The following is a 25,826-nucleotide window of genomic DNA, read 5'->3' on the forward strand; positions in this document are numbered from 1 at the left end:
CGACGGCAGAAATCTGCTTTGGAGTGTCCATATAATTGCCATCGCAATAAAAATTGTCGCAGTTTCACCAGAAAGGCGCAGCATCAATTGTGATCGCAAATTAGTAGAGAGCTATACGGAGTAAGGATAGCAGTTTTATCAGCTGTATAAACTTGGACGTGCAGCAGAACCAGCAACGCGCAGAACTGTTCCCGATGCCGTCGGCGTTTTGCCCGCGTTCGCACCGAACGCGCGCGGCGTTGGTGACTGTTGCCGTTGCCTCTGGGGGCGGCTCGGAGGTTTTCGACGAGATCAGATCGGGACACTTGTCGAGCAGCGTCGGAAGTCTTTACCACCTTCTCGCCTCGCAACGTTTTTATATAAATAGACATTTGATGCCGCAGCTAAACGTCGCCTCCCCTCCCTCCCTCCCGTTCCCACACGGCCTTTCGCGCGACGGAAGCAGCCGCGTTTGCTCTATATATATAGTGATTGTAAACGAGGGAAGAGACGCTTAATTCTGCAGCCCTTCATGGAGTACGGCGCAGAACACGCGTTTGCTCTCCGCCATGCGTTCGCTCCCCGTGAAAGCGCGCGTCCCTCACGCCCTTTCACTCGCACATACAGCATACGGCGCGCGGTGACGATTTCATCGCCGTTGACGTCGATACGGAACCTCACGGAGAATGCGACGGCGACAGCGATGGCTTTGGAGTGTCCACTTTGGAATCACTTTGGAGTGTCCATATAATTGCTATCGCAATAAAATAACCACCCGCACGCGAGACAGCTAAACGAGCGTCCCTCGCGCCCTTTCACTCGCACATACAGCGTCCGGAGCGCGGCGACGATTTCATCGCCGTTGACGTCATACGGAACCTCACGGCGACGGCGACGCCGTCGGCAGAAATCTGCTTTGGAGTGTCCATATAATTGCTATCGCAATAAAAAAAGTTCTCGCAGTTTCACCTGAAAGGCGAAGCATCAATTGCGATAGCAAATTTGTAGAGAGCTATACGGAGTAATGATATTAGCTTTATCAGCTGTATAAATTTGGACATGCAGCAGCACCGGCAACACGCTGAACTTGTCGACGCCGTCGGCGTTTTGCCCGCGTTTGCTCAAAATGCGTGTGGCGTTGGTGACTGTTGCCGGAGCCTCTGATATAAATAGGCACTTGGTGCCGCAGCTAAACGTCGCCTCCCACCCCCCCCCTCCCCCACGGCCTCTCGCGCGTCGGAAGAAGGCGCGTTTGCTCTACATATATGGTGATTGTAAAGGAGGAAAGAGACGCCTACTTCTGCAGCCCTTAAGCGATCACGGCTCAGAACGCGCGTTTGTTCTCCGCCGTGCGTTCACTCCCCGTGAAAGCGCGCGCCCCTCACGCCCTTTCACTCGCACATACAGCGTTCGGCGCGCGGCAACGATTTCATCTCCATTGACGTCATACGGAACCTCACGGCGACGGCGACGGCGATGACGACGGCGACGCCGACGGCAGAAATCTGCTTTTGAGTGTCCATATAAGTGCTATCGCAATAAAACTCTCAGTGGCCGTATGCTGTATTTGCGAGTGAAAGCGCGTGAGGGCGTGGGACGCGCGCTTTCACGGGGAGCGATCGCACAGCGGAGAGCAAACGCGACTTATCTGGAGTGAAAGCGCGTGAGGGCGAGGAACGAGCGCTTTCACGGGGAGCGAGCGCACGGCGGAGCGCAAACGTGACTCACGTGCGAGTGAAAGCGCGCGAGGGCGAGGGATGCGCGCTTTCGGGGAGCGAACGCACGGCGGAGAGCAAATGCGACTTCCCAGTCGAAAGGGAGCGGTGGGCGAAGAGGGAGGGCATCGAGGCACCCTAGACCAACGTTTAGGAGGCGTTGCCTAGACTGTGTGTGCGTGCCCGCTCTCGCACTGCGGTGCATGCGCGCAGCGTTGCGTTGACTCTCTCTGGGCTCTCGCCCGCCTCTCCCCTAACAGTGTCAACAACGGCGTTTAGCCGTTCCGTCAAATATTTGACAGCGGTTGTGTGCGGTCACACAACGCGCACAGCTGTTGACGGCGGCTGCGTTTTGCCCGCGTTCGCACCGAACGCGCGCGGCATTGGCGACATGTTTATGAAGAACGTGCCAACCTTTGCCGTGCGCCCTATGGTGATGTACCGTCGGCATTGGTGACATGTTTATGAAGAACGAGCCAACCTTTGCCGTGAACCCTATGGCGATGTACCGTAGCGACCATAAGGCGATGGTCCCTGTGGTCACTAAATAAATGAAAACCACCGGATCATATGTATTTCTCATTCTTTAATCGTTCAAATAACCAATTATACCATCACATCTTAATAATCATAATTGGAAATATATAATTCCCACCATAGTACAGCTTCGCTGGTCTTCCATCTCCACCCTAGTGGAAGGGCTGACAGTTGTTTTTTCAGGGGCTTTAGGAGGCTGGAGCGCATAGAGTTAGTATACTGACTCTAGAGGAAAATCTGGGCGAAAAAAGTGGGGACCGCATAGGCGCCGCCATGTTGCTGCGACTAATTTTTGGAGTACTAAAAATATGCAAAATATTATTCGAAAGGAAGCACTTACTTACACGTATCACGGAGACACGGACAACATTTGAAGTTCATTCGGTATAGTTTTCAGAACGATCGGATGGCTTTTTAGAAAATTTTGATGCAATATTTACGGTGTACTAAAGGCTGCGTTTGCAGGCGCGTTAACTAGATGGCACTACCATACTGACGGAGGCTCGGGATCACGTTGCTTGCGCGCCTTGTCTCAATGGCATCTCGTCGTGTGCGCCTCCGCGCCTCCACAGAGTAGCATCATGGCTGCGCCCTCGTGGTTTCCGATTTCAATACATGGGCGCTATGGGGAGCTTTTCCTTTAGAGTTGGTTATATTAACACTATGCTTATAGTGCCTAGAATATTAGCTAGTGTGCCGAGCACCCTCCCTTTACAATAGGGTAGTGTGGCGCCGTCTGCAATGAATGCCCACAGTGGCCGGCAGGGGTCGCAGCCGTGTAACGTGGGTGCCGCCAACGCGTGTCGATCGTCTGCTTGGCTAGAGCAGTTTCGCTGCGGTTGCGTCGATTTCTGTTTGCGTTTTGAGTGTCATTACGGTGTTGCATGTTTGTTCTTGCGTCGACAAAGCTTGCAGTGAGTGGTTGGTGTGTTCCCGTGCCTGTTAGTAGGAGAACTACGTGACGGTGGTGAAAGAATACTGAAATCACAGCTACAGTGAAGAGAGGACTTGCTTTGCGTGGTTGTGCTGGAGTAGTTACTGCTCGAGCAGAGGGATTGTATTCTTGTTCACTGCACCATCTAACGGCACGCGGCTCACAGAATGGGAAGGAGGATAAAAAGAAACGACAAATCTCTGACGCCAACTGCTGTGGTTTGCGAGAAGTATTTCAAAAGCCGTTTCATCGAACGCACGTTCACTATCATCGTGAACGGCGTTTTCAACGATCTCCGCCGCGATAAATCGCGTCTGAAATTGATGCGATACGTACGATATTCCATAAGTATCCTATACAGCCTTGTATCTCAAAGCAGAAAATTAGGAGACAAAATATATATTCGTGCGAAATAACTTCCATCAAAGTGGCACAGGCGCACCGAATCGGTGGCCTCCTTGTTGTGCTCAGCCGTTGAGAGCGCCGAATGGAAGAACTTCAAAGGATCTGGTGTCCACCGCTGTATCGGAAGAGTGCGCCCCATGCTGTATTTTCAAAGCCGCGAGCGTTGATGGATTGCAAAATGATGGTGCACAGCGGCCGCAAACCACCAGCGAAAGTCGCCATCTGTACTGCAATACGCCCTCGTGGAGTCTTTATGGTAAATAAATTAAATGAAATCTTGATCTCTATTCCAGTCATGTGGATGAAAGTGCTATCTGGGCTAGTGGCATCATTAGCACATACCTATTGAGAAGGTGAAATGAATAACTTAAAATAATTTACTTACCACGTTTATTTAAAGAAAATGGTAGTATTCTGAATGCTGTGATGAAGACAGAAGACAAAACTGGTCGCACAACTAGTGATGAGGTAGTGATCAAGAAAGTGCCTACTTAGCAGCTGCAGTTTGTTTATGGTCGACGCAGATTAATTAAAGCCTGCTTCAAAGAAGCAGTACTATAGAGACATGGTTCTCGCTAAAAAATGCTAGTTATAGCTTATGAAAAGAAGTACAATGTACGGGGGACATTGTACGTATTTTCTGCATCTAACAAACAGTTCTCATGTACCAATCAAGCTACCATCCTTCTCGGCTCACCTTCGCAAGCTTCCGCTCGCACCTACATAATACGGCGTGCAGCCGCAATGTTATCGCACTTGGACTTCATATACGGAACGTCACGGCGACGGTGGAAATTCGCCGGGAGTGTCCACACAATTGCTATTGCAAAAAAAAGCGAAAGTGCAGGAAAGTATGGGGGAAACGAGCAATCGATCGGAATAATTCCATATAGGAACATTTTCGCAAATGAAGCAAAAGTTAATATTTTGCCCTGAAAGAGCAGCTCTTGTTGCACGACGTCGGGCACCGCTCGACGTCACCGCCCTGCGTGCCCTGTCAATCAGGCTAAGCTGATCGTCCAAGGCCCTGTTGGCCAGCAGCGACTCCCACCGCTCCGCGCTCGGGTGTTGGATGGGGGGTACAGCAGTGGTTGCACGACACGCCCATGTAATGTGGAATAGAGTGGCTTTCTCGGAACACCACCGGCAGCGTGAAGGGTGTGCCGTGGGGTGGATTTTGCTGAGGAGGTGGAGGTTGGGGTAGATACCTGCCTGGATAAGTCTCCAGCTGGTAGCCTCCTCTTTGGTGAGTGAGCGATGGGGGGGGGGGGGGGGAGTATTTTTTTCGGGTACCCTTATAATAATTTATAATGGACGAATAGTCACACGGTACTGGAACGGGTGCCTCAGGGGCAGGGTGATCGGGTGCTCGGCTTGTATACCCTCGAGCGGCCCTGTCCGCCACCTGGTTTCCCTCCAGCCCCGCGTGTCCAGGTGTCCATATGATCTTATGCCTGATCTGAGGTGTTCGAATATGCTCGCCAGCATCATGTGCCCTTAGGAGGACATCGAGCGCTGGTTGACAAACGTGGCCTTTTAGGTAGTTGCGGCAGGCGGCCTGGCAGTCCGTGAGAACGTGAACCGACCATCCTAGCTTGTTGCCGTGAGCGAGAGCGATGGCAAGTGCGATGGCAACTTCTTCAGCGTCCGTGATGTTCTGGCAGTGGAGAGAGGCACTGGCTAGCTCCCTGTGGTGGTGGTCGAGGACGACCGCCACTGCTCGAGTGTGGGTGGTGTCATACAGTGCTGCGTCGGTGTAGCAAGTGGTGTTCTCACCGTCCATGAGGTCGAAGGCCTCAACTCGTGCTTCCCGTCGGCCTTGGTACAATAGGGGGGTCCATGTTGCTGGGAATAGGCGCAACAGTGTGTGTTGAGCGGACTTGATCTGGAACTAGGTGTTGTCGGGCTGCCTCCCGGAGGGTACCAGTGTGTCCGAGGTGCTCCAGGAGGGCGCGGCCTGTGGGTGTGAGCGTTATGCGCTGGAGCTGAGTGGCCATTTGTGCTTCCCATAGTTCAGTGAAGGTGTTATGTACCTCCATGGCAAGGAATTTGCTCGTTGGGGCGCCAGAGGGGAGCTTTAAGGCCACCCGATAGACCCGACGCATCATGACGTCAATTTGGTTGCGTTCTTGCTGATTTAGGTGATAGTAGGGGAGGCCGTAGACGATTCGACTCACTATCAGACTTCGAACGAGCTTGAGAGTGTCTTCTTCCCGCGTGCCATGGCGGCGGGTGGTGACACGGGCAATCATGCTGGCCACTTGTAGCGTTGTGTTGAGCAAGAGCGTGAGGGTATGTGTGGCGCGACGGTTGGATTGCAGCCACGCACATAGAACTCTTATGATGGAGCGTTCGGGGACGACTTTGCCAGCGAGGAGGACCCGGATGGGGTTTTCTTGGGCAGTCTGGCGCGGCATGGGTTGTGGAGTGGCGAACTCGGAGCAGCTCATATTTTTCGGTGGAGCAGGCCAGCCCGCAGGCATAAACATATTGCTCGACACAAGTGGCGGCTTGCTGGAGGATGTATTCTTTTTCGCCGAGGGAGCCCTGGGTAGCCCAGACCGTGATATCGTCTGCATACATGGCATGGCAAACGCCCTCGATGTGTTAGTGTTGATGTGCCAGGCACACCATGGCCACGTTGAAAAGGAGGGGGGAGATGACCGAACCCTGCGGCGTACCCTTATTAGGGACTATGAGGGTGTCTGATCGGATCGTCCCCATCCCGACAGTGGCAGTGCGATCAGTCAGGAATGCTTTGACGTAGTTGAAGGCACGGTTGCTGCAGTTCAGGGCTGCAAGGCCTCCGAGAATGGCTGGGTGGCTGACGTTGTCAAATGCTCCCTTGATATCAAGCGCCATGATAACGTCTTCGCCATAGCGAGGTACGGGTTCAATGACTTCCTCTTTTAGTTGGAGGAAGACGTCCTGAGTGGACAGATGCGCACGGAACCCGAACATCCTGTGTGGGAGCAGGTTGCCATCTTCAAGGTAAGTCTGAAAGCGGAAGATGATCACGCGTTCGAAAAGCTTGTCCAGACAAGAAGTAAGGGAGATCGGACGCAGGTTCTCGATTTGCAACTTCGTGCCTGGTTTCGGGATAAGGATCACCTCGGCATGCTTCCACCCCGGGGGGATAGTGGCGTTCTGCCAGTGGGTGTTCAAGAACGCCGTGAGATCTTGCAGGGCGGTGTCATTGATGTTACGGATAAGCGAATATGTAATGCGGTCAGCCCCAGCAGCAGTGTTGCGTGTGCTTGCGCGGACGGCTGCATACACTTCCTCGATCGTTATGGGGCAGTCCAGGAGGGCGTTTTGGGAGCCATTGTAGACAGTGTTGGCAGGGGGTGGGTTGTGATCGCCAAAACATTCCTGTGGAGCTGGTCGAGAAGGTCGTCGTCAGTACCATCAAATGCGTGAATGAGGCGATTCAGGCGTTCCCAGTTTGTGTCGGGCTGTGTCCTTTGTTGTTGGGCAGCCTGCGGGAGCAGCGGGGAGGAGGCTCGGTCGTCATCACTGGCCGAGGTAAGTTCCTCCAGCTCCTGTCGGTCCGCGAGCTCGGGCATTGGGGGGGGGGGGGGGGGGGAGGGGGGCTGGAAGGGGCTGCATGGCCGGAGATTGTCCGGCTTGCAGGCCCGTATGCAGGTGGTGTATCGATGGGGTTAAGGAGGCCACGTCACGAGGCGCAGCAGGTCATCGCTCGCCGAGTGCGAGCTAGGCCTACTTGCAACGTTTAGCGGGTCGGCGCCCGCTTCGTTCTTCTCGAACCGATAAGAGGAGGTGGGATGGTCCTACCGGTTGAGAGTGGGGTCGTCAGGGTCCCGCCGATAAGGGCTCGGATTTCCGGCACAGTGCTTGGGGCGATAGCGAGGTAGACCGGTCAGAACGGGCAAATTTAGCGGAGCCGAGGCGACGTGCGACCACTCAGCCCGGCGGCCATCTTGCTCTCTTCCACCGCCATAGGGTGTATGGCAAAGGTTGGCACGTTCTTCATATACATGTCGCCGACGACGCGCGCGTTCGGTGCGAACGCGAGCAAAACACCGCCGCCGTTGACAATAGTTGTGCGCGTTGTTTGTGTGGCTACTACTACTGGTGTTTATTATGAGTAAGAAAGAGGCGTTTAATTCTGCAGTCGATCAGGGAGCACGGCGCAGCGTGGTAGGGGATAGGGGGAGTAGGAGGTAAAAAGGAAAGAGAGATAGTTCAGGGGGCTCGTCCGCGCATGGGTAGGCAGCAGAGGCGGCAGGGACCGGCATAGGCAGGAACGCTCAGCGGTATGCTGCTGTCCCACTCGTCTCCACGAACTCCATGAGGCTGTGTAGGGCGGGAAGATGGGAGCGGGATGGGAACAGCAGGTTGGTGAGTGAGTCAGCAGGAAGTCCTTCCAGTCTATAGACTCGGATGACCTTCGAACGTTCCTGTGCTAGGGCCGGACAAGCACTCGAGTGTCTCGGGGTCGCCGCATCGTCGGCACGAGGGAGAGATGATGCGGCCTTTGGTATGAAGCCTGGCTGCTGTCCATATACAGCCAGTCCGGAGTCGCAGGGTGGCCCTGTCTCGCCTGGTGAGGCCAGACTCGGGGAGCAGCTTAGGTCCCTTGCCATTTGTCACCCTCGGTCGGGGTGGATCGCCAGTAGAAGCTGCTTCAGTCGTGACCTTGAGTAGTCTGAAGCCGCCACTGATCGAGTGAATGCGACTCCTAGGTGGTGGGCAGCTTTAGCGATCGTGTCCGCCTTCTCGTTACCAGCTATGCCCACATGGGAGGGCAGCCAGTGAAAGGACGCAGACACTCCGGAGGAGGCGAGCGCCTAGAACTTCGCGGCCAAGAGGGACCCCGTCAGTCCAACTCGATGGCAGTTTTAAAGGAACTACAGCGCCGGTTTACTGTCGCATAGCACAGCGACCGGCTGTGCAGGTGGGTCCTCAGCCAGGAGGTCAGCAGCCAGGTGAAGCCCCGCCAGTTCCGCCGCTGTCGAACTCGCTGAGAACGGGATACGGCATTGTCTGCTGATGGCTCTGGCAGGGATGACGCACGCCGCTGCTGCTGGCCCATCCGGCATCACAGATCCGTCGGTGAACACCTGCAGCCGACCCTCCAGCTGCTCCTGGAGTTTGCAGGATGCTGCCTGCTGCAGAGCAGCCACATCATCAGGCTTTGTTATTATAATCAAAACACCTACTCGAGTAACGGTGTCCACCTCGCCTGCGCTAGACTTGCTAATTACAAACTGCGAAATTGTAATTCGTGAATCTGGTACATTAGTATGGGAAATTAGCGACCATTGTCCAATTTTTATGCGTTATGATGCTCCTGGGAAAACCGGAAAACGTCAGTGCGACGCAGTTACTGTTCAGTGCATCTCCGATGATGCCTTAGAGGCTTTCAAATCTAATATCTCTTCGCAAGATTGGTCCTGCGTATATGAAAAAAAAAGAAATATTAATGACACATATTCAGAATATCTGGAGACACTTACGAACATTCACATGATGCATTTTCCTTTTAAAACTTTCAGACCATCCAGAAAAATAAGAAAACCGTGGGTAACGCCTGCACACAAAAGAGAAATAAATCGCAAAAACAAGCTTTTCCACGCTTTCTTAAAGACAAGATGTCCTACTGCACTGAAGAAGTTCAAAGAAGTTAGAAATAAGCTAAATGCGGAACTACGGCGAGCTAAGGCAACTTATCACGAAAATATTTTTGGTAACATTTCAAACAACGACTCCTCTGCAGCATGGAGTGCCGTAAATAAAGTTTTAGGCCATGAAAGAAAAAATGCGTCTCCGGAAGAAATAACGCACGAAAACAGAGTTTATACTGGTGATGCTCTCGCAGAATTTTTTAATAAGCACTTCATTGGCAATAACACTCCTGCTCGGCGATGACTTGGCGATGACCCTACTCGGCGATGACTTGGCCAATATCTGCACTGAAAGTATGTCCCTTCATCCCACATATGAAGTCGAAGTTTATAGGACTTTCATTTCTTTAAATAATGCGAGAGCACTAGACATAGACAACCTCCAAATTAGACCAATCAAAACAATACTTGAATACATAGTGCCCGTACTTGCATACACATATAACTTGTCGATAGCACTAGATGAATTCCCAGATGCAATGAAACGATCAAGAGTGTCTGTTGTATCTAAAGGCGGAGACAAAAACGTGCCTAAAAATTACCGACCTATATCTATCATACCTATCTTTGCTAAAGCCTTTGAAAAAATCCTGCATTATCGGCTCAATAACTATCATACCTATCTTTGCTAAAGCCTTTGAAAAAATCCTCCATTATCGGCTCAATAACTTTTTTCAGAGGATACAGCTTCTGTCAGAATCACAACATGGTTTTCGTAAGGTACGGTCAACCGAATCAGCATTATTAGAATTGAAAGAACATGTACTAATAAACATTCAAAAGAAACTAATAACTCTAGCCTTATTCATAGATTTAATTCAGCAAAGCATTTTATTCACTTGACCATAAAGTTTTAGCACATATCGCATTTGCTCTCCGCCGTGCGTTCGCTCCCCGTGAAAGCGCGCGTCCCTCGCCCTCGCGCGCTTTCACTCCACATAATTCGCATTTGCTCTCCTCCGTGCGTTCGCTCCCCGTGAAAGCGCGCGTCCCTCGCCCTCGCACGCTCTCTCTCCAGATAAGTCGCGTTTGCTCTCCGCCGTACGTTCGCTCCCCGTGAAAGCGCGCGTCCCACGCCCTCACGCGCTTTCACTCGCAAATACAGCATACGGCCACTGAGAGTTTTTATCGCGATATCAATTATATGGACACTCCAAAGCAGATTTCTGTCGTCGGCGTCGCCGTCGGCGTCGCCGTCGCCGTGAGGTTCCGTATGACGTGAACGGCGATGAAATCGTCGCCGCGCTCCGGACGCTGTATGTGCGAGTGAAAGGGCGCGAGGGACGCTCGCTTTCACAGGGAACGAACGCACGTGATAAGTGGTTCTTGAGGGAAAGGGAAAGGTTGGCGCTATCATCTGCAGCCCTTGAGGGAGCACGGCTCAGCGCCAACGGGGAGGGGTAAGTGGGAGCGAAAGAAGGAATAGAGTGGGGTCGCCATGGCTGGGCGAAGCAAAACCGGCAGGCATAGGCGGCACGTATCAGGCCGAGATGGAAGGCCTTGGTGTGCTGCAGAGTCTGCAGGGGTGTTGTGCCAGGCCGGTCAGGCCCGGGGTGGGGTGGGAGGCCGTGAGGCCTTCCCGCTTGTAGAAATGTCCTTAGAGGCGTGCGGAGAGCCCGGACGAGTCAAGGAACTCCACGACGCCTCGAAGTGCAGAAAGGTGGTGTCGGCCGGGGAAGAGGAGATCTTCCTCCTTGCCAGAGGGGAGGCCCAGGCGGCGGAACTCCTGCAGGAGTGGGCCCCGCTGCTGGAGGTACGCCGGGCAGGCCAGCAGGAGATGTTCGATCGTCTCCGGCTCCCCGCAGGAGCTGCAGGCCGGGGACGTCGCTCGTCCCAGTCGGTAGCTGCGTGCTGCCGTCCAGCTGCAGCCGATGCGGAGCCGGAGAAGGAGCGAGGTCTCCCTGCGAGCCAGGCCTCGCAGGGGGAGTGGTCGTGGGGGGCATCCCAGTGCCACCCGTTTGTCTGGGTGGTGGGTCGCCAGGTGTCGCCGCAGCCTCAGTCCTGTGCCCTCCGTCACGGCCCGACTGAGGGGCACAGTGGCGTGGTGGGCGTCCTTCGCCAGGGTGTCGGCTGCCTCGTTGCCCGGGATCCCTACGTGGGCGGGGATCCGTCGGAGAGCAAACGCACGTTCTGCGCCGTGCTCCCTGAAGGGCTGCAGAATTAAGCGCCTCTTTCCTCCTTTCCATACATACAGAGCAAACGCAACTTTTTCCGTCGCGCGAAAGGCTGTGGGGGGACGGGAGGAGGGAGGGGAGGCTACGTTTAGCTGCGGCACCAAATACGTATTTATATAAAAACGCCGCGCGCGTTCGGTGCGAACGCGGGCAAAACGCTGACGGCGTCGACAACAGTTCTGCGCGTTGCTGGTGCTGCTGCATGTCCAAGTTTATACCACTGATAAAACTACTACCCTTAGTCTGTGTAGCTCTCTACTAATTTGCTATCGCAATTGGTGCTTCGCCTTTCGGGTGAAACTGCGACAAACGTTTTTTATATTGCCGGACGCAACCATCGAAGAGTGAGCCCTTAGCAGCTTCGCTGTAATAAATTTTTGCTAATTCGTCTTCTGAAGCTCACTTTCTTATAAGCGGCTATGTCCGCCTCGCCTATGAACTCGTCTGCGAGAACACCACGTTCGCTTCGTTCATTACGTTTTAAAGATAAAAATCTGTATTGTATAACAAAAAAACATCCTATATATGTAGTCAGTTTCACAGGTCCATATAAATTAGGCATTCTCGGGAGCAGCGGGAACGCATTGTCGTCGCTTCAATTCCACGCAACGTTCATCCCGAACACAACGTGGGTCGGAGACGAGCTAGGGTCAAGGCTCTCCTGGGCAAGGCTCGTGAAGAGGCTCCGGATTGCTGTTTTGTTGATGCTGCCCGGTAGCCCGACGGGACGGCGTTCGTAGCGGTGGGCATCGATCACGATGGGAAAATCACGAACTCTGCGACTGTTCGAACGAAGTCGGCCGAGGTGGCGGAGCAGGTGGCCATAGCCCAGACCCTGCTGGACGACAAAAGGACCACGATCTACAGCGACTCGCGGACGGCTGTCCGAGTTTTCGCCAAGGGCACCGTTTCGGAGCAGGTCCTGCGCATTCTGCGGGACAAGGATATCAAGTCGCACACGATCATCTGGTTCCCTGCACACATGGGGCAGATCGAGGGCGCCCCGCCCAACCTCAACTAGTCGGCCCACAGAGCTGCGCGAGGAATCGTTGACCGCGTAGCTGCCGGGTGGCGCGACGCTGAGGTTATGGGCAATTGGGACCCTCCCTCCTCATATAACGAACTTACCAAACATTTTTACATGGGACGGAGACAATATCATCCGCCACCTAGGAAACTAGACAGACCACAGGCGTTGACACTCAGATTACTCCAGGTCGGGGCATACCCTAACCCAGCACTGTTACACAGAATCTATCCAGAGATACAATCGACCAATGCTTACGAGCTATGCTCATACCTAGCTGACTTGAAACATATGCTCTGGCGGTGCCCCGCGTTACACGACGGCGACGATGTCACGTCGACCAAATGGGAGGCTGCCCTAAGCAGCCCCGATCTTGAAGCACAGCTATGGGCTGTCCATCGGGCCCGCGACGCAGCAGAGAGGCTCGGCCTTTCTGTACCAACGAGGGTTCGACACTCAAAACAGAGTTAGCTAATACGTAAGCTCAAACGCAGGCAGCAAGCATTAAATAAGCCTTATTATAGTCAAAAGAAACCCTAAATTAGAAATCACCTTCCTACATGAGAAACTTACTTCTCCTACGGCTTTATAAATACAAAACGCGCAGCTGCCCTGTGAAAACACGGCGGTCTATGAGGAGCGGGCGGCGCCGCGGCACCCACCCGCACTGCTGCGCTCCTAGCGGCAGCCGCCGACATTCATTGCAAACGGTGCCATTCGGGAGGCCGCGGTCGGCACACTAGCCAGAATGGGGCGCCGGGGGGGTGCGACTGTTTTCACAACAAATCCGTGCAGGGGTGGGGCCTCGCCGCGTTGACGCATCAGCATTTTCTTTTTTTTCTCTCTCTCTCTCTCTGTTTGGCGGCGCGGTCGATGTGCAGCGCCTCAGTTCGGATCAGCTCATCCCACGTGAGTCATAAGTTGGCGCGCGTATCATATTCGCGGCGTGCGCTGTTTTGTTTCGCTTGTGAAAGCGCGGAATGCAACGATGAGCGAGCCTCCTGACCGGCAGAAGGTGATCGAAAAGTACCTCTCATTCCACGTGAGCGAGAAGTTGGCGCGCGTATCATATTCGCGGCGTGCGTTGTTTTGTTTCGCTTGTGAAAGCGCCGAATGCAACGATGAGCGAGCCACCTGACCGACAGAAGGTGATCGAAAAGTACCTCTCATTCCACGTGAGCGAGAAGTTGGCGCGCGTATCATATTCGCGGCGTGCGTTGTTTTGTTTCGCTTGTGAAAGCGCGGAATGCAACGATGAGCGAGCCACCTGACCGACAGAAGGTGATCGAAAAGTACCTCAAAGGGTTACATCATCAGGACAACGGCTGCTCCCATGGCTACCTGAAGTCAGACGAGCTGCTTAAGCTTTTTGAGAGGTCCTTGGCTGCCGTCAACGAGAGGTATGCTGTGCAGGCATCAAGAGACCTGAACAAGCCGTCTAAATGTAAGGATGTATTGACTGTTTCTTAATGTTTCGCTCTGCGCGTAGATTTATCATTGAAAAACGCAGTAGTCATTTTGACTAGGGACTTAACACGGCAGAACGACTTGTTTTCAGTTGCGGTTAATGCACAACACTAGACAATTGATTTATCTTGATTCGCCTTTTTGAAGATCTGGTTATCATTGTTCTGGCTGCCGGTTCAGAGTTTCCCTGGCACCGATTTATTTCAGTTTGAGTGGAGTATTGTTCTGGTTACCGCGACATGACCCAATCCTCAGAAATTTTGATAAACGTAAAAATAACTGAACTGTTATTTTTCGGTTTGTTTCAGTCATGATTAGAACCGCGCATGCAAGCTAATTGTGACTTTAAAAAATTAGAAAGTCTGCCCCTGTGCTCTTTACATAAATGCTTCAGAGCTGCGCTTGTGCGTTTGTTTTGTAAGCATCTGCGCTTGTTTTTTTTTTTTTTGTTTTTTTTATAGATTGAAAAAGCAATCGTGCGCAACACGCGCACCACGAGACACGAATTGCCGTGGGGCTGTACTATGGTGGCTATAGAAGGGCCACCATAGCTGTACTCCATGTCGTAACACGGCCGTGTGTGCCATCCGTGGTCCTGCTACAAGGCATAGGCCTGAACGGTTCAATGTTAAAAAAATCAATTTTCAATGAATTGAGTTGAATTCAATGTTCAATGAATGTATTCAATGACTGTATTGAATTCAATGTTCAAAAACACATGCGCAGATGCTTACAAAACAAACGCCTAAGCGCAGCTCTGAAGCATTTGTGTAAAGAGCACAGGGGCAGACTTTCTCATTTTTTAGAGTCACAATTAGCTTGCATGCGCGGTTCTCATCATGACTGAAAACGGAAAATAACAGTTCAGTTATTTTACGCTTATCAAAATTTCTGAGGCAGGTGATGTCGCGGCAACCAGAACAATGCTGCTCTCAAACCGAAATAAGTCGGTGTCAGGGGAACTCTGGACTGGTAACCAGAACAATGATAACCAGATCTTCTAAAAGGCGAATCAATATAAATCAATTGTCTAGTGTTGCGCACTAACCGAAACTGAAAACAAGTCGTTCTGCCGGGTTGAGTCCCTAGTTAAAATTACTACTGCGTTTTTCAATGATAAATATACGCGCAGAGCGAAACATTAAGAAGCAGTCGATACATCCTTACATTTAGACGGCTTATTCAGGTATCTTGATGTCCGCACAGCATACCTCTCGTTGACGGCAGCCAAGGACCTCTCAAAAAGCTTAAGCTCATCGTCTGTCTTCAGGTAGCCTTGGGAGTAGCCGTCGTCATGATGATGTAACCCTTGGAGGTACTTTTGATCACCTTCTGTCGGTCAGGAGGCTCGCTCATCGTTCCATTCCTCGCTTTCACAAGCGAAACAAAACAACTCACGCCGCGAATATGATACGCGCGCCAAGTTCTCGCTCACGTGGATGAGCCGATCCGAACTGAGGCGCCGCACACCGACCGCGCCACCAAACAGAGAAGAAATAAAAATAAAATGGTGATACGTCATCGAGGTGAGGGTACGTCATCGAGGTTATGCCCCGCCCCTGCACGGATTTGTTGTGAAAACAGTCGCACCGGCACCGGGGGACCAGACATTCCCTGGCCACCGTGCTACTGTGTACTACCGTGCTGGGAGCGCGCTTTGCAGCATGTGCTTTTTTACAGTGCCTGCTACTGTTTTAAGCGACAAACCTTAAGCCACTGTCTCAACGTTACTGAATCTTAAAATGGTATTTTAATTGCTGAGGTGCAGTGCTGCATTTTCGAAACCTAAGCGTATATTACTTCTCTCAGTGCCGCGCTGACAGTTATTCACGACGGAAAAGAGACTAGAGACAAATGCAACTTGTAAACAACAACAACAAAAAAAAAAGATGTCAATCGATGTGCAGGAGGCACCTGTACCCATGTAGCCTCTCTCTAGGGCTCCGTGTTTTTGATGTTTATTTTTCTTGAAAATCGGCGGGTGTTTGTCGGAGTTTATATTTCCAGCGGAAATTTGGCGTTTATCGGAGTTTATTTCCCGTAAATCCCCAATTCTCCGAAATTCCAAGTTTTGCATTATTCTCAAAACCCGCAAATCTTAGATCAATTCATATCTGAATACTAAAATATCAAAACACACGAAGCACATTTTATTTTTCCTAGAACGAACAAAAACGTATACGCACAAGGACAAAAACGGACAAAATAGACAAAAATGGACAAAAACGTATACGCACAAGCGAAATACTTGAACACATAACACCTTTAATTTTGCGTATAACAACCTTAGCTTAAAGCTTATTGTAAAACACGCAAGCATACTTTGCGAGATTGCTGTCAGGGATCGAAGCGCGCTCCTTTCTATTGACGACTCTCAGCTTTGAAAACGCCCTTTCAACGTTAGCGCTAGAAACAGCAAGCGCCAGGAGACGCAGCGCGCAGCGAGAAAGCACTGGTCACTCGACATTGTGAAGTCTCCAAAACGACAGGGGTTCAACAATGTTACGTATTTCATAGCACTGATAGTTCGCAAAATCACTCAGGAGCTGGCTCAAGTCGTCAGTTTCAAGAAGCACTAACTTAAAAATAGGCGCATAGGTTTTGAACGCGCAGGGAAGCTCAAACTTCACATTTGGGTTCAAAATTTGAACACAGTACCAAAACGATTCTTTGGTGTACTGGAGTTGATCGCACAGGTTCCTCCCAGATGTCTGTCTCCACTTTTCGGCGACAGCAGCGTAGTATCCGTTAAAGTCTGCGACAGTCGTTAAGCGTTGATTCTCGTCAAGGAGGTCCAACATACTTGTGACATATGAAGGGAAGACCTCGGTTGGATCCCGCCATTGACTGATGAGTGCGTGCAAACGAACTCATCTTGTGAGATAAACTTGCAAGGTGTACCAGGGTACTCTCTGCCTCAAGTTCCTTATTGAGATCACGGCACACGCATTGGTCTTCAGAAACCTCATCTTAACGAGCAAGTCGTGCACAGCTTCAGGCGATGAAACAAGACTGCTGAGCTTCTCACACTTCGTCCCCTTGGCTTCGTCGCTTCTGAAGTAGGACAAAATGGCGCGCCAGTAGTCCAAAATATCTTCTAGAGCTTCATAAAGAGAGAATCACCTCGACGAACATACGGTTTTCAGCGACTTGATGGTCATGCCCATGGCCAAGCACACAAGACCCTACTTACGGCGCAGCTCCCGCGACTATTTCAACATGGCAGGAAAGTGCACAACAAAATCGTGAACTACGTTGAACGAGCTTCTCCTGATTCCATCTTCCAGAGCGTTGTTCAGTAGGTGGCACGGATATTTGAAGTGAAGCGCCTTGAATTCGGGGTTGGATAGTTGCAAGTCCTTGTGACGCTTCTGCATGTAGGAAGCTGAGTCAGCGCACAATACAGCTACGTCGCCTAAGGTCTTTCCAACCTTCTGAAGGGCGGTTTGTATCAACATGCCAATTGATACTTGGCATGCCAATTGATACTTGGCAAGCAACACCACGGCCGGACGTCCACGAAGTTCCGGTGACTCGTCGATGGTGACGGAAATGGGCTCGTCTTTCGTCAAAGAGCTTATCGTCTCAAGGTCTTTGTCACTGACACCATGGAGGTATTTCCGATATAGTTGGTCACTACCTGGCATCGTGCGTGCCGCCGGACACTTGCTTCGAAAGAGGTTGCCAAGAGGTCCATCAGCCTGGTGCAGTGGAATCCCGGCATGACAGAGTGCACGGCAAAACTGATGCAGGATGTCATTCGCATCTTCTCTCTTTGAGCGGGCCCGAGTGATGCATTCTTCCAGAGAACTTTGCTGTGGCGAATTGCCTGTGAGATAGGAATAACAAGACGATGTGTACAAATCAGACTCTAACCATGCAATTAAGTCTGTTTAGACCCTGGCATAGAAGTAAGCGTGCACAATGAAACCCCATGAAACTGTACGAAGCATGCTGCATTGACTCTCACGCAGCCGTTAATTCGAAGCACCAACACGTCAGCAAGATCTGACCTGTGTTTGCGTGGCGCTTCTTCATATCGCCTTAAGCTTTCGTTTTCTTCCCATTTTGCTCGCGCGAAATTTCTCTTGACGCGCCACAGAAATGCGTCATGTGAGCATGCGAAAGTTTCCGTGAGCAGGCTTTCCACGCTTGACCCTCACTGTCGTGGCTGTCTGAAACTGTTCTCTCTCGCGCGTGCCTGCTAGCAGACCAATCACACACACCCAATACTCCGCGTGGCTGCAATTCACTCCAATGAAATCTCTTGAGGGGGGCAGCGGGTGGCGAAGCCCGGGGCCCGTATATTCGATGTTGTCTAGGCGCCCTAGCGCCGCTGTCGCCTGGCGCGCCTTATAGTGTCGCCAGGGAACCGTTTATCAAGATGCCGTCGCGCGCTTCTGGTGCGCCTACATTCGTTGACCTGTTGACGTCTCTCGCTTCGTGCGCGCCGTTATTAAATGTGCGATGGGTGCTGTCTCCGAGATACTGTCGACGCGCAGTAAACTTTAAATCGGTCAAAGCAGAAGTTGTATAAATGAGCGCTTAGAATTGGCCCTTTCGATAAAGAACGGAGCCAGACCATATTGTCCCTTGAAATCGGATTTTATCGGATAAATCCGAATTGTCAAAAATTTTACCGGAGAATGTTTATCGGATTTTTTCGAATAAAACCGAAAACACGGAGCCCTACATATCTCGTAGCCTAGTTTTACACGAGCGTAGCCAGTTTTATCAAATTTGCTCTCCTGGACGTGCTGATGAGAACATATTTATTATGCATTGCTGTCCGTGAACTTGTGACATACGCCGGGTCAAAGTGCTCCTCATCCGTACTTTCCTGATCGCAGGACTCCACATTCGAGAGCATCCTACGAACCATGCAGTGGGCTCTTTTCACTGAGCATGGAAACTCCGCCTTTGCGCATGCAAGACCCGCTGTTGCAGTTTGCTGCGAATCACTTCTTGCCTACAATCCGTCTTCACCAGGCAACGTCGCATCTCGAGATGCAGACTTCTCTTCCCTCTCCTGAGATTCAGACTGTTTGTCTGAATTTTTAAACGCTTACCAAGAACGACGATTATAGATTGCTCAATTTTGAAGTAAACATAAACGTATTCGGGAAATTCCATGATAAAAAATTATCATTTATATGGCTTCCTCTGCTCTGCTTTTAAGGTAGTTCATTGATGCGACCAGTGCAGGCTTTAGAAATCATCAGCGTGATGCAATGCGTTGCGATGAAGGTGCACAGAGAGCAAGCGCGACCAGCCCAGCGAACGGAGAATCGCGTGCCAGAGCCGTCATCCGTCGAACCGGAAGCTCCGAGCAGACGATGTGTCCCATGAGCCCTTGAGAGTTTATGCTGTTTCAGGCTCTTTAAATCGCTTTCGCCGCATTAAACAAGCAATATTATAGCCCTTCAGATCCACGTTTTAAATTCAGAGGACGTCACCCTATAGAGCGTAGATTTAAGCGCGGGGTTATGTCCTCTGAAATTGTAATGCGAGTCTTAAAGGCTGTGCTTTTGCTGATTGAATGCGGCAGAAGTGATTGCAAGAGCCGGAAATTCGTCACAGACGTTGGGTTTTGGACACGAGCTATTCCACCAATACTTTGTTTAGAAAACACATAAAAACGCTCTAGACATATTAAAAATGTTGTTATTTTATATGTTTTGTAAAGATATTGCGACACGCTTACATGACGCAGACCGGTTCAACGAGGGCCGGTTATGACATGATCATCATTGAAATCGGGAACGCGCGGCATTCTCGCGCGGCTCGCAGGCTCGCCACCCTTCAGCTTTTGTGCACGGGTGAAAGTTACTGAGTGCAACATGCGCGTTAACGCCAAGCTCCTCGCTAATTACCAGAGGCAAACTGTGTGCCTTGTCGGCAAGGTTCTCCAGGTACTGTCTTTTTGTCTTCTTCCGTTGTTCTCGAGTCAGCCGAGTGCTTTGAACGATTGGCGCGCGGCACTGGAGCATTTGTTCATTCAAGACAAACCGCAGAACGAGACGTGTACCGTGGAAAGCGATAACCGGCATAGCTTGGTGGCAGTATTTAACAGCAAAATAATCGAGAAAGGGCGCATGCACGAGAAGCAGTAGCTGACTTGTTCGATTGTACGCGTCTTTCTGTATTACGTGATCTTGCTTTTACCACAGACTGACTCAGTACGCGCTGTAAACATTTGCGGGCAAAAGTTCCGCTTACAGTATTATAACTGGATTGCCCTACTCTTACGCAGAGCGAACCCCAGGGCATGTCCTTCAAGATGGAATCCCCAGACAAGCAGGTGGTTCAAGTAATCATGAAGAATCCAGTGAGTTGGAATTGCTGGCTTCTCATGACGGGCGTTGTTTGGCTTTTGGCATGTAGTTCATGCTGTCTTTTATTCGCCTACTGATCTATATTTGATGGAGAGAAAGAGGGGGAGGTCTCGCAGCATGGTGCTGCATGCGGACTTTCTATCAAGAGGTTACGTGAACAGTAAAAAAGCATCGTGTGGTGCTTTTTTGTGTTTTGTGGGCTTCTTTCTGGCTTAGAAAAAAAGTACTGTGTATAAATAACCAGTATAAATAACTTGTGAGAGATTAGGTAACATATTAATCCTAGATGTGTGGTCAGATGTATGCGGAACTGTACAGGTATCGTTTAATCATATTCTTACCACCAGCTTTCGAGAAAATTGACTCATTTGATATAGGCCGTTGCATTGCCACAGCATACGAAAAGCCACCATGAAGTTTGTCTTGAACAGCACTAGATACCTGCTGCAGTGGCTAAGATGCTGAGCATGAGGTTGCTGGATCGAATCCCAGCCACGTTGGCTGCATTTTGATGGAGGCAAAATGCAAAAATGCCCGTGTGATTGCGTTGTAGTGCACGTTAAAGAACCCCAGGTGGTCAAAATTAATATGGAGCCCTCCACTACGGCATGCCTCATAATCAGAACTCGTTTTGGCACGAACCCCAGGACGAACAAGATGAACGCAGGCACTTTTCCCTTGATTAAAGATTCCTTACACATACCGCAAACTCTAAAAAGAAGAAACAGCACTTGATAAGTAGAAAATCAAGGATCCAGTGTCAACACGGCAACCCATCATATGATGTTGCATCATCTACATGTTTATGTAAAGGAACACAGTTTTTACTTTAACGGTGCCCTGAAACACTTTTTTTGAACATTGCAATAAAATGTTGCCGATCTGTCGTAGAGGCTGGTGTGAACACTGGAGCCAAATGTTACTGCACTGCATGCAGCGGGGAATTTACAGTCTTCTGTCGAACACAGTGAGAAATCGCTTGCTCTAGCTTTCCGTAATGCTGCCATGCAGCGTCACTGAGAGCAGCTGGCCCACCAACGCTATTGGCATATTTCATGATCACGAAACCATTCTTATTTTCAGTCTTAATTTTATTTAAATAGTCTGAAGAAGGCAGGAAAATCGTCTCATCCTTGCACTGCATGTAGCTGCATCTGTTGCATGTGGCCTTCGAGCATTATTACGAGATGGTTACTGTCATCGTGTGCTTCCAACATTTAACAGTGACATTTTAACAACAAAAAAAAATTGTTTTTCACCTTTGTAACATGCCAGTCAGTAACAAGAGCCAATGACCATGCGCCGTCTTCAGATCTCTTCTTTCTAGGGTTTTACGTGCCAAAACCAGTTTTGATCATGCGCTTGTCTTCGTCTTCGAAGCTTCTTGCTTGTCATGTCTGTGTGCAAAGTATACAAGCCTGCACGGCATCAACTTCATGCAGCAAATAGCGCAAGTGAGAAATGTGATCTCACAGCTTAAGATCACAAACAACTAAATAAAGGACTGTCACTAAGAAGAATTCAGTATCTTCTAACTGTGCATGGTACTGCAATCTTAATGCTGCCTATCGAAGACATCATGTAATGGTTTTGAAGCAAAGTCATATTCTACAGAGAGCAAAAAATTGCATTGGGGATACACACCTATGTCACCTGGAGCCGTGGTGCTTTATTGCAAACTCACCTGGTGTTTCGTGTGCTGCTCGTTGTTTGAGGCTGTCAGTTGGCTGTGTTATAGTTTGTGCTTTCGCATCCGCTGACGACACTGTAAATGCTACACTTGGGGCTGCAAAGAGAGTTGTGCTTCAGGCCTCGTCAGAGGGACCAATGAAAACCTTTCGCTCACTTGGCCCTTGATTGGGTCTAGCCTTCTTAGGATGTTCAGAGATTGAGAATAGTATACTTGCGGACAACTTTCGGTGGCAATGAATGGAAACGTTTAGGGGTGAAGCTTCTGCATATGTGTTACTGCGGCAAGTAGTTTGGCAGCGCTTTTGGTTTCTCAGAATAGACACTGCAATTGACTCTGCTTCGACGTGCGGCAGTTTGCATTTGCCCATACACCGAAGGCAAAAGATGCAAAGCAAGTCAACTTCAGCACTCTATGGTGTGCTTTGTCTTATTTAGCTGTTGTAGATAAGGTGTCTGTTTTCACTTCCCCAACTTAAACTAACATAGATGAAAATTTGGGACTTTTTTTAGAACCGCTCTCGCTTGTGCACACTTTGCCGCTGTAAATTTCCCTTCATTGCGACTGAAAGTTGTCCGCGAGTATAGCCAAGTGGGAACTGCTCCTGGAACTGCAATGCTAATAACTTTTTTTAAATGATGAGTTGAAGCCACGTAAGGGCTGCATTCCCTTCATTAGAAACACCTTTTTATTGCAGAGTTTTCATTTGTGTAATAAATCCAGTGGGTTCTATTGTCACACGCATGGCTCAACGACATGTAGAGACCATAGGTAGATTTCATGGCTGAGCACGCTGCCAAGTTTTGACGAAAGACAGGTAAAAGAAGACGCAAGTCACACCAGCTAGCCCCTGTCGCTGCTTTACTACCATAGGTAGAAGGGGCTGAACATAATATTGACTTAAAGCGCAGGGCTGCCATGACAGCTGCACTAATGCACTTTGTTGCACTGTTAAAATCCAGTTGTAACATATCTTTACTATATGGCCGCTATGCAGGATAAACCAAATCTGCCATGATGAAGGAAGCTTCTGCTGCAAAGGTTCCTTCTCTTGAATGAATGCCCACATACAGCATGAACTTCTTGTGCAGCACTTAGTTGGCAAACACAATAGGAAGAAATAAGTAGCAGAGACATGAAACCTACATGTTCAGCATTCCTGTATCACTTTTGCTAGTAAAACCCTGCCACCACATCTGTTGCCCTATAAACCAAGGCGTGCATTTACAGTGAAGATGTCCGGCAGATCAGGCAGTGGTTGAAGCAGAGACCATTCCTTCATCAAACTCCCTCGGAGATGGAAGTACTGCGCCATTTTACGACAGTCGATCTAGTTGCGCCTACCTGAGCCAAAACACTAATTTTGAATGAAGTTCACAAATTTAGCAGGATGTGCGTGTTGAGCAGCAACCTCACAGCTGCAGTCATGCGTTGGCTATCGTTTAGCCCTGTAAACCGAGGCTAAGCAATCCGTTTCAGCGTCGGCGTCTTTGGAGTCTGTTTGGTGGTGCGTTGTAATATGGCCACATAGAAATGAAAATCTTTTTGTGCTATACAATGCATTACGAATGTTTTATAAAAGTCTTGTGGCATTTGCATACCATGTGGGCCAGCTGATTTAAACTCGCACCATTTTTTATGCCGCAGTCGGAAAGAAAAGCCATGCTCTCAGCTGAAGGGACGTAGCTCAACAGTTTTATTATACGTTTTAGTGCTCGCTTGTACGTGCTATTGATAAATCTGCGTCAATTAATAGGGGACATTCAAAATCAAATACGTACCACGTCCAGTTACCGGCACGCCGATAAACGACCTGCTTGCTTTCATGAAGCTTCTTGGCCGCAAATATTCGATGGCAACTGTAATCAGACTTCGACTCTGACTACACTATTTTTCACATAACCACACCACACAAAATCAGGCTTTTGCCACCATGGAATGCAAGCCAAGGATGTAAAATTTCAGTTTTGGTCAACCCTATCAGCCAAATGGTAGTTGTCAAATTTTCGTGAAAACACGAAATTGCGTTCATGGCAACAATGTTCATGACGTGATTGGCGCAGGTCAAGTCTGAAAATTTTGTACATCGTTGTGTGGTGTCCAAAATATCGGTTGCCATTTTACATTGGCTTTATGAGGCCTGTGGACGATGTCTGAAGAAGACCGAATAATTGAGCTTTTGTAAAATATTGGTCAACGATCCAGATCGGAAAGCCAGTGAAAATTTTTATCCCTTTATTAGTTTCAAAAATATCAGCTTTTCTTTTTTTCTCCAAGTGATGTGAAATACTGGCAAAGGTGCAATGACCAGGCAAGTAACTTCACTTATTTCTACAGTATGCTGCTATCCCAACTGAATGTCGCCGAGAATTAAAAATGAACAGAGGTCACTGTGAATGGCGTTCACTGAATGTTGATCAGTGCTGGGCATTATCGAAGGTACATGTACCTCAGATACTATCCTAGATAGTACTCCTTGGATATCTTGTATCTGTATCATGATACGACTGGCGAGACATGCATCAGTATCTGTATTTCCTATACATAAAGTAATGTATCATGTATCTTAAGGTACAAGATACTGCAGTCGCAACATCACCGTGCAAAACTATTAACGTTGGCTGAACTCTGCTTCTCAAGCTGATACTGCTGCCATTAAGTCACCTTAATAAAATAAAGGCAGCGACATTTTTTTGATCTTTCTGCCAGAGCCCTCCAGCGAGGGCAGGACATGAGGTCTGCGCGTCCCTATTGGTGAAGCAGTCACATGGTGGCGCTTGCGCCGTCACAACAAAAACAAACACGTGAACGTCTGCACGCAGCCAGCTTAATGTTTTCTCACTTTTTTGTTTTTAGTTGTGTCGGTGCTAGGACACTCGCTCATAGCCACCGTACTTTGCTGCGTATACCCATGCGTGCAGCGTCTTTTGCACAAATTTTTATGCGGATATAGTGCTGTTATCAAAGGTTCTCTTGTGTGGTGCTTTGTTTCAAAGTCTGAAGAATGCACGAATGGGGTTGCCTTGCATCTAGTGGCTTTCACACATAAGTGATTTGAAGAATCGCGTGCTTGTAAGTTTTACTGTTGTGAACCAAAGTGTGGATGGCGCTGCTTCTGGGTAACTTTTGCATAAGGCGGTTGTTTTGTGCGCATGATTGTTGCTCGCAAACCCCAAAAGCAATTTTTTGGACTATTTCACATGATAAGAATTCAGCGAAATATGAATAAACTACTAAAGCTGCACATTATGGACGGACTAGTACTTGTTTATATGATTGCTGCTACATTATATGGATCTATATTAAGAAATTAGCAAATGTATCGAAGTATTTTGAAATACAAATGGAAAGTATTGTATCGGATACAATAATTACGGTAGTATCTTGTATCTATCTCAAATACTTGTTGCCCGAGTATCTTGTATCGTATCATGATACAATTGCAAAGTATCTTTGCCCAGCTCTGACTTTGTTGATTGGGGTTGTTCATAGTTCTCGCTGAGTATTTCTTGTTCATTGTGCACCAATATGTTTTATTAGCTAATTTCATTGTGCCGATGAGCCACCAGGTAGACCGGTAAAGTCGTGGGCTCTCGCGGGAGAACAAAAACGGACACTTGATCTCTTAGTGTAGCATTTTTAATCTCTTTCGGAACGCTAGCCTGTGCCGATGCGTGCCAGCCGCTCGTGCCTCTCGTAGACGCGAGCGTCTACATAATTCTCATGCGATGCCGATGCTGCTGCCGCTACATCATAAACTTACCTAATTGATGAGATGTCAATAATAAAGTTGTGGAGGATGTTAGCAAAGACCCATAACAGCATTTGAACCCCACAAAGCCCAACGTACCATTTTTGATAGGTTGAATTTGATTACATATTAAACTGCTGGAAACCCAATGTAGAGCCCATACT

At 49.5% G+C, this 25,826-nt stretch overlaps 1 protein-coding gene across 1 annotated transcript in view; it reads left to right on the forward strand.

Moving 5' to 3' along the window:
* The first annotated feature begins 19,632 nt into the window (after nt 1-19,632).
* Nucleotides 19,633-25,826, forward strand: part of LOC119441331 (replication protein A 14 kDa subunit) — a 52,177-nt gene continuing 45,983 nt past the window's right edge. The window contains exons 1-2 of the mRNA XM_037705948.2: nt 19,633-19,798; nt 20,140-20,214. Coding sequence (XP_037561876.1) covers nt 19,727-19,798; nt 20,140-20,214 — 147 coding nt within the window. The 5' untranslated portion in view covers nt 19,633-19,726. The remainder of the gene's footprint in view (nt 19,799-20,139; nt 20,215-25,826) is intronic.

This window comes from Dermacentor silvarum, chromosome 2, assembly GCF_013339745.2.
Source record: "Dermacentor silvarum isolate Dsil-2018 chromosome 2, BIME_Dsil_1.4, whole genome shotgun sequence".
NCBI lineage: Eukaryota > Metazoa > Arthropoda > Arachnida > Ixodida > Ixodidae > Dermacentor > Dermacentor silvarum.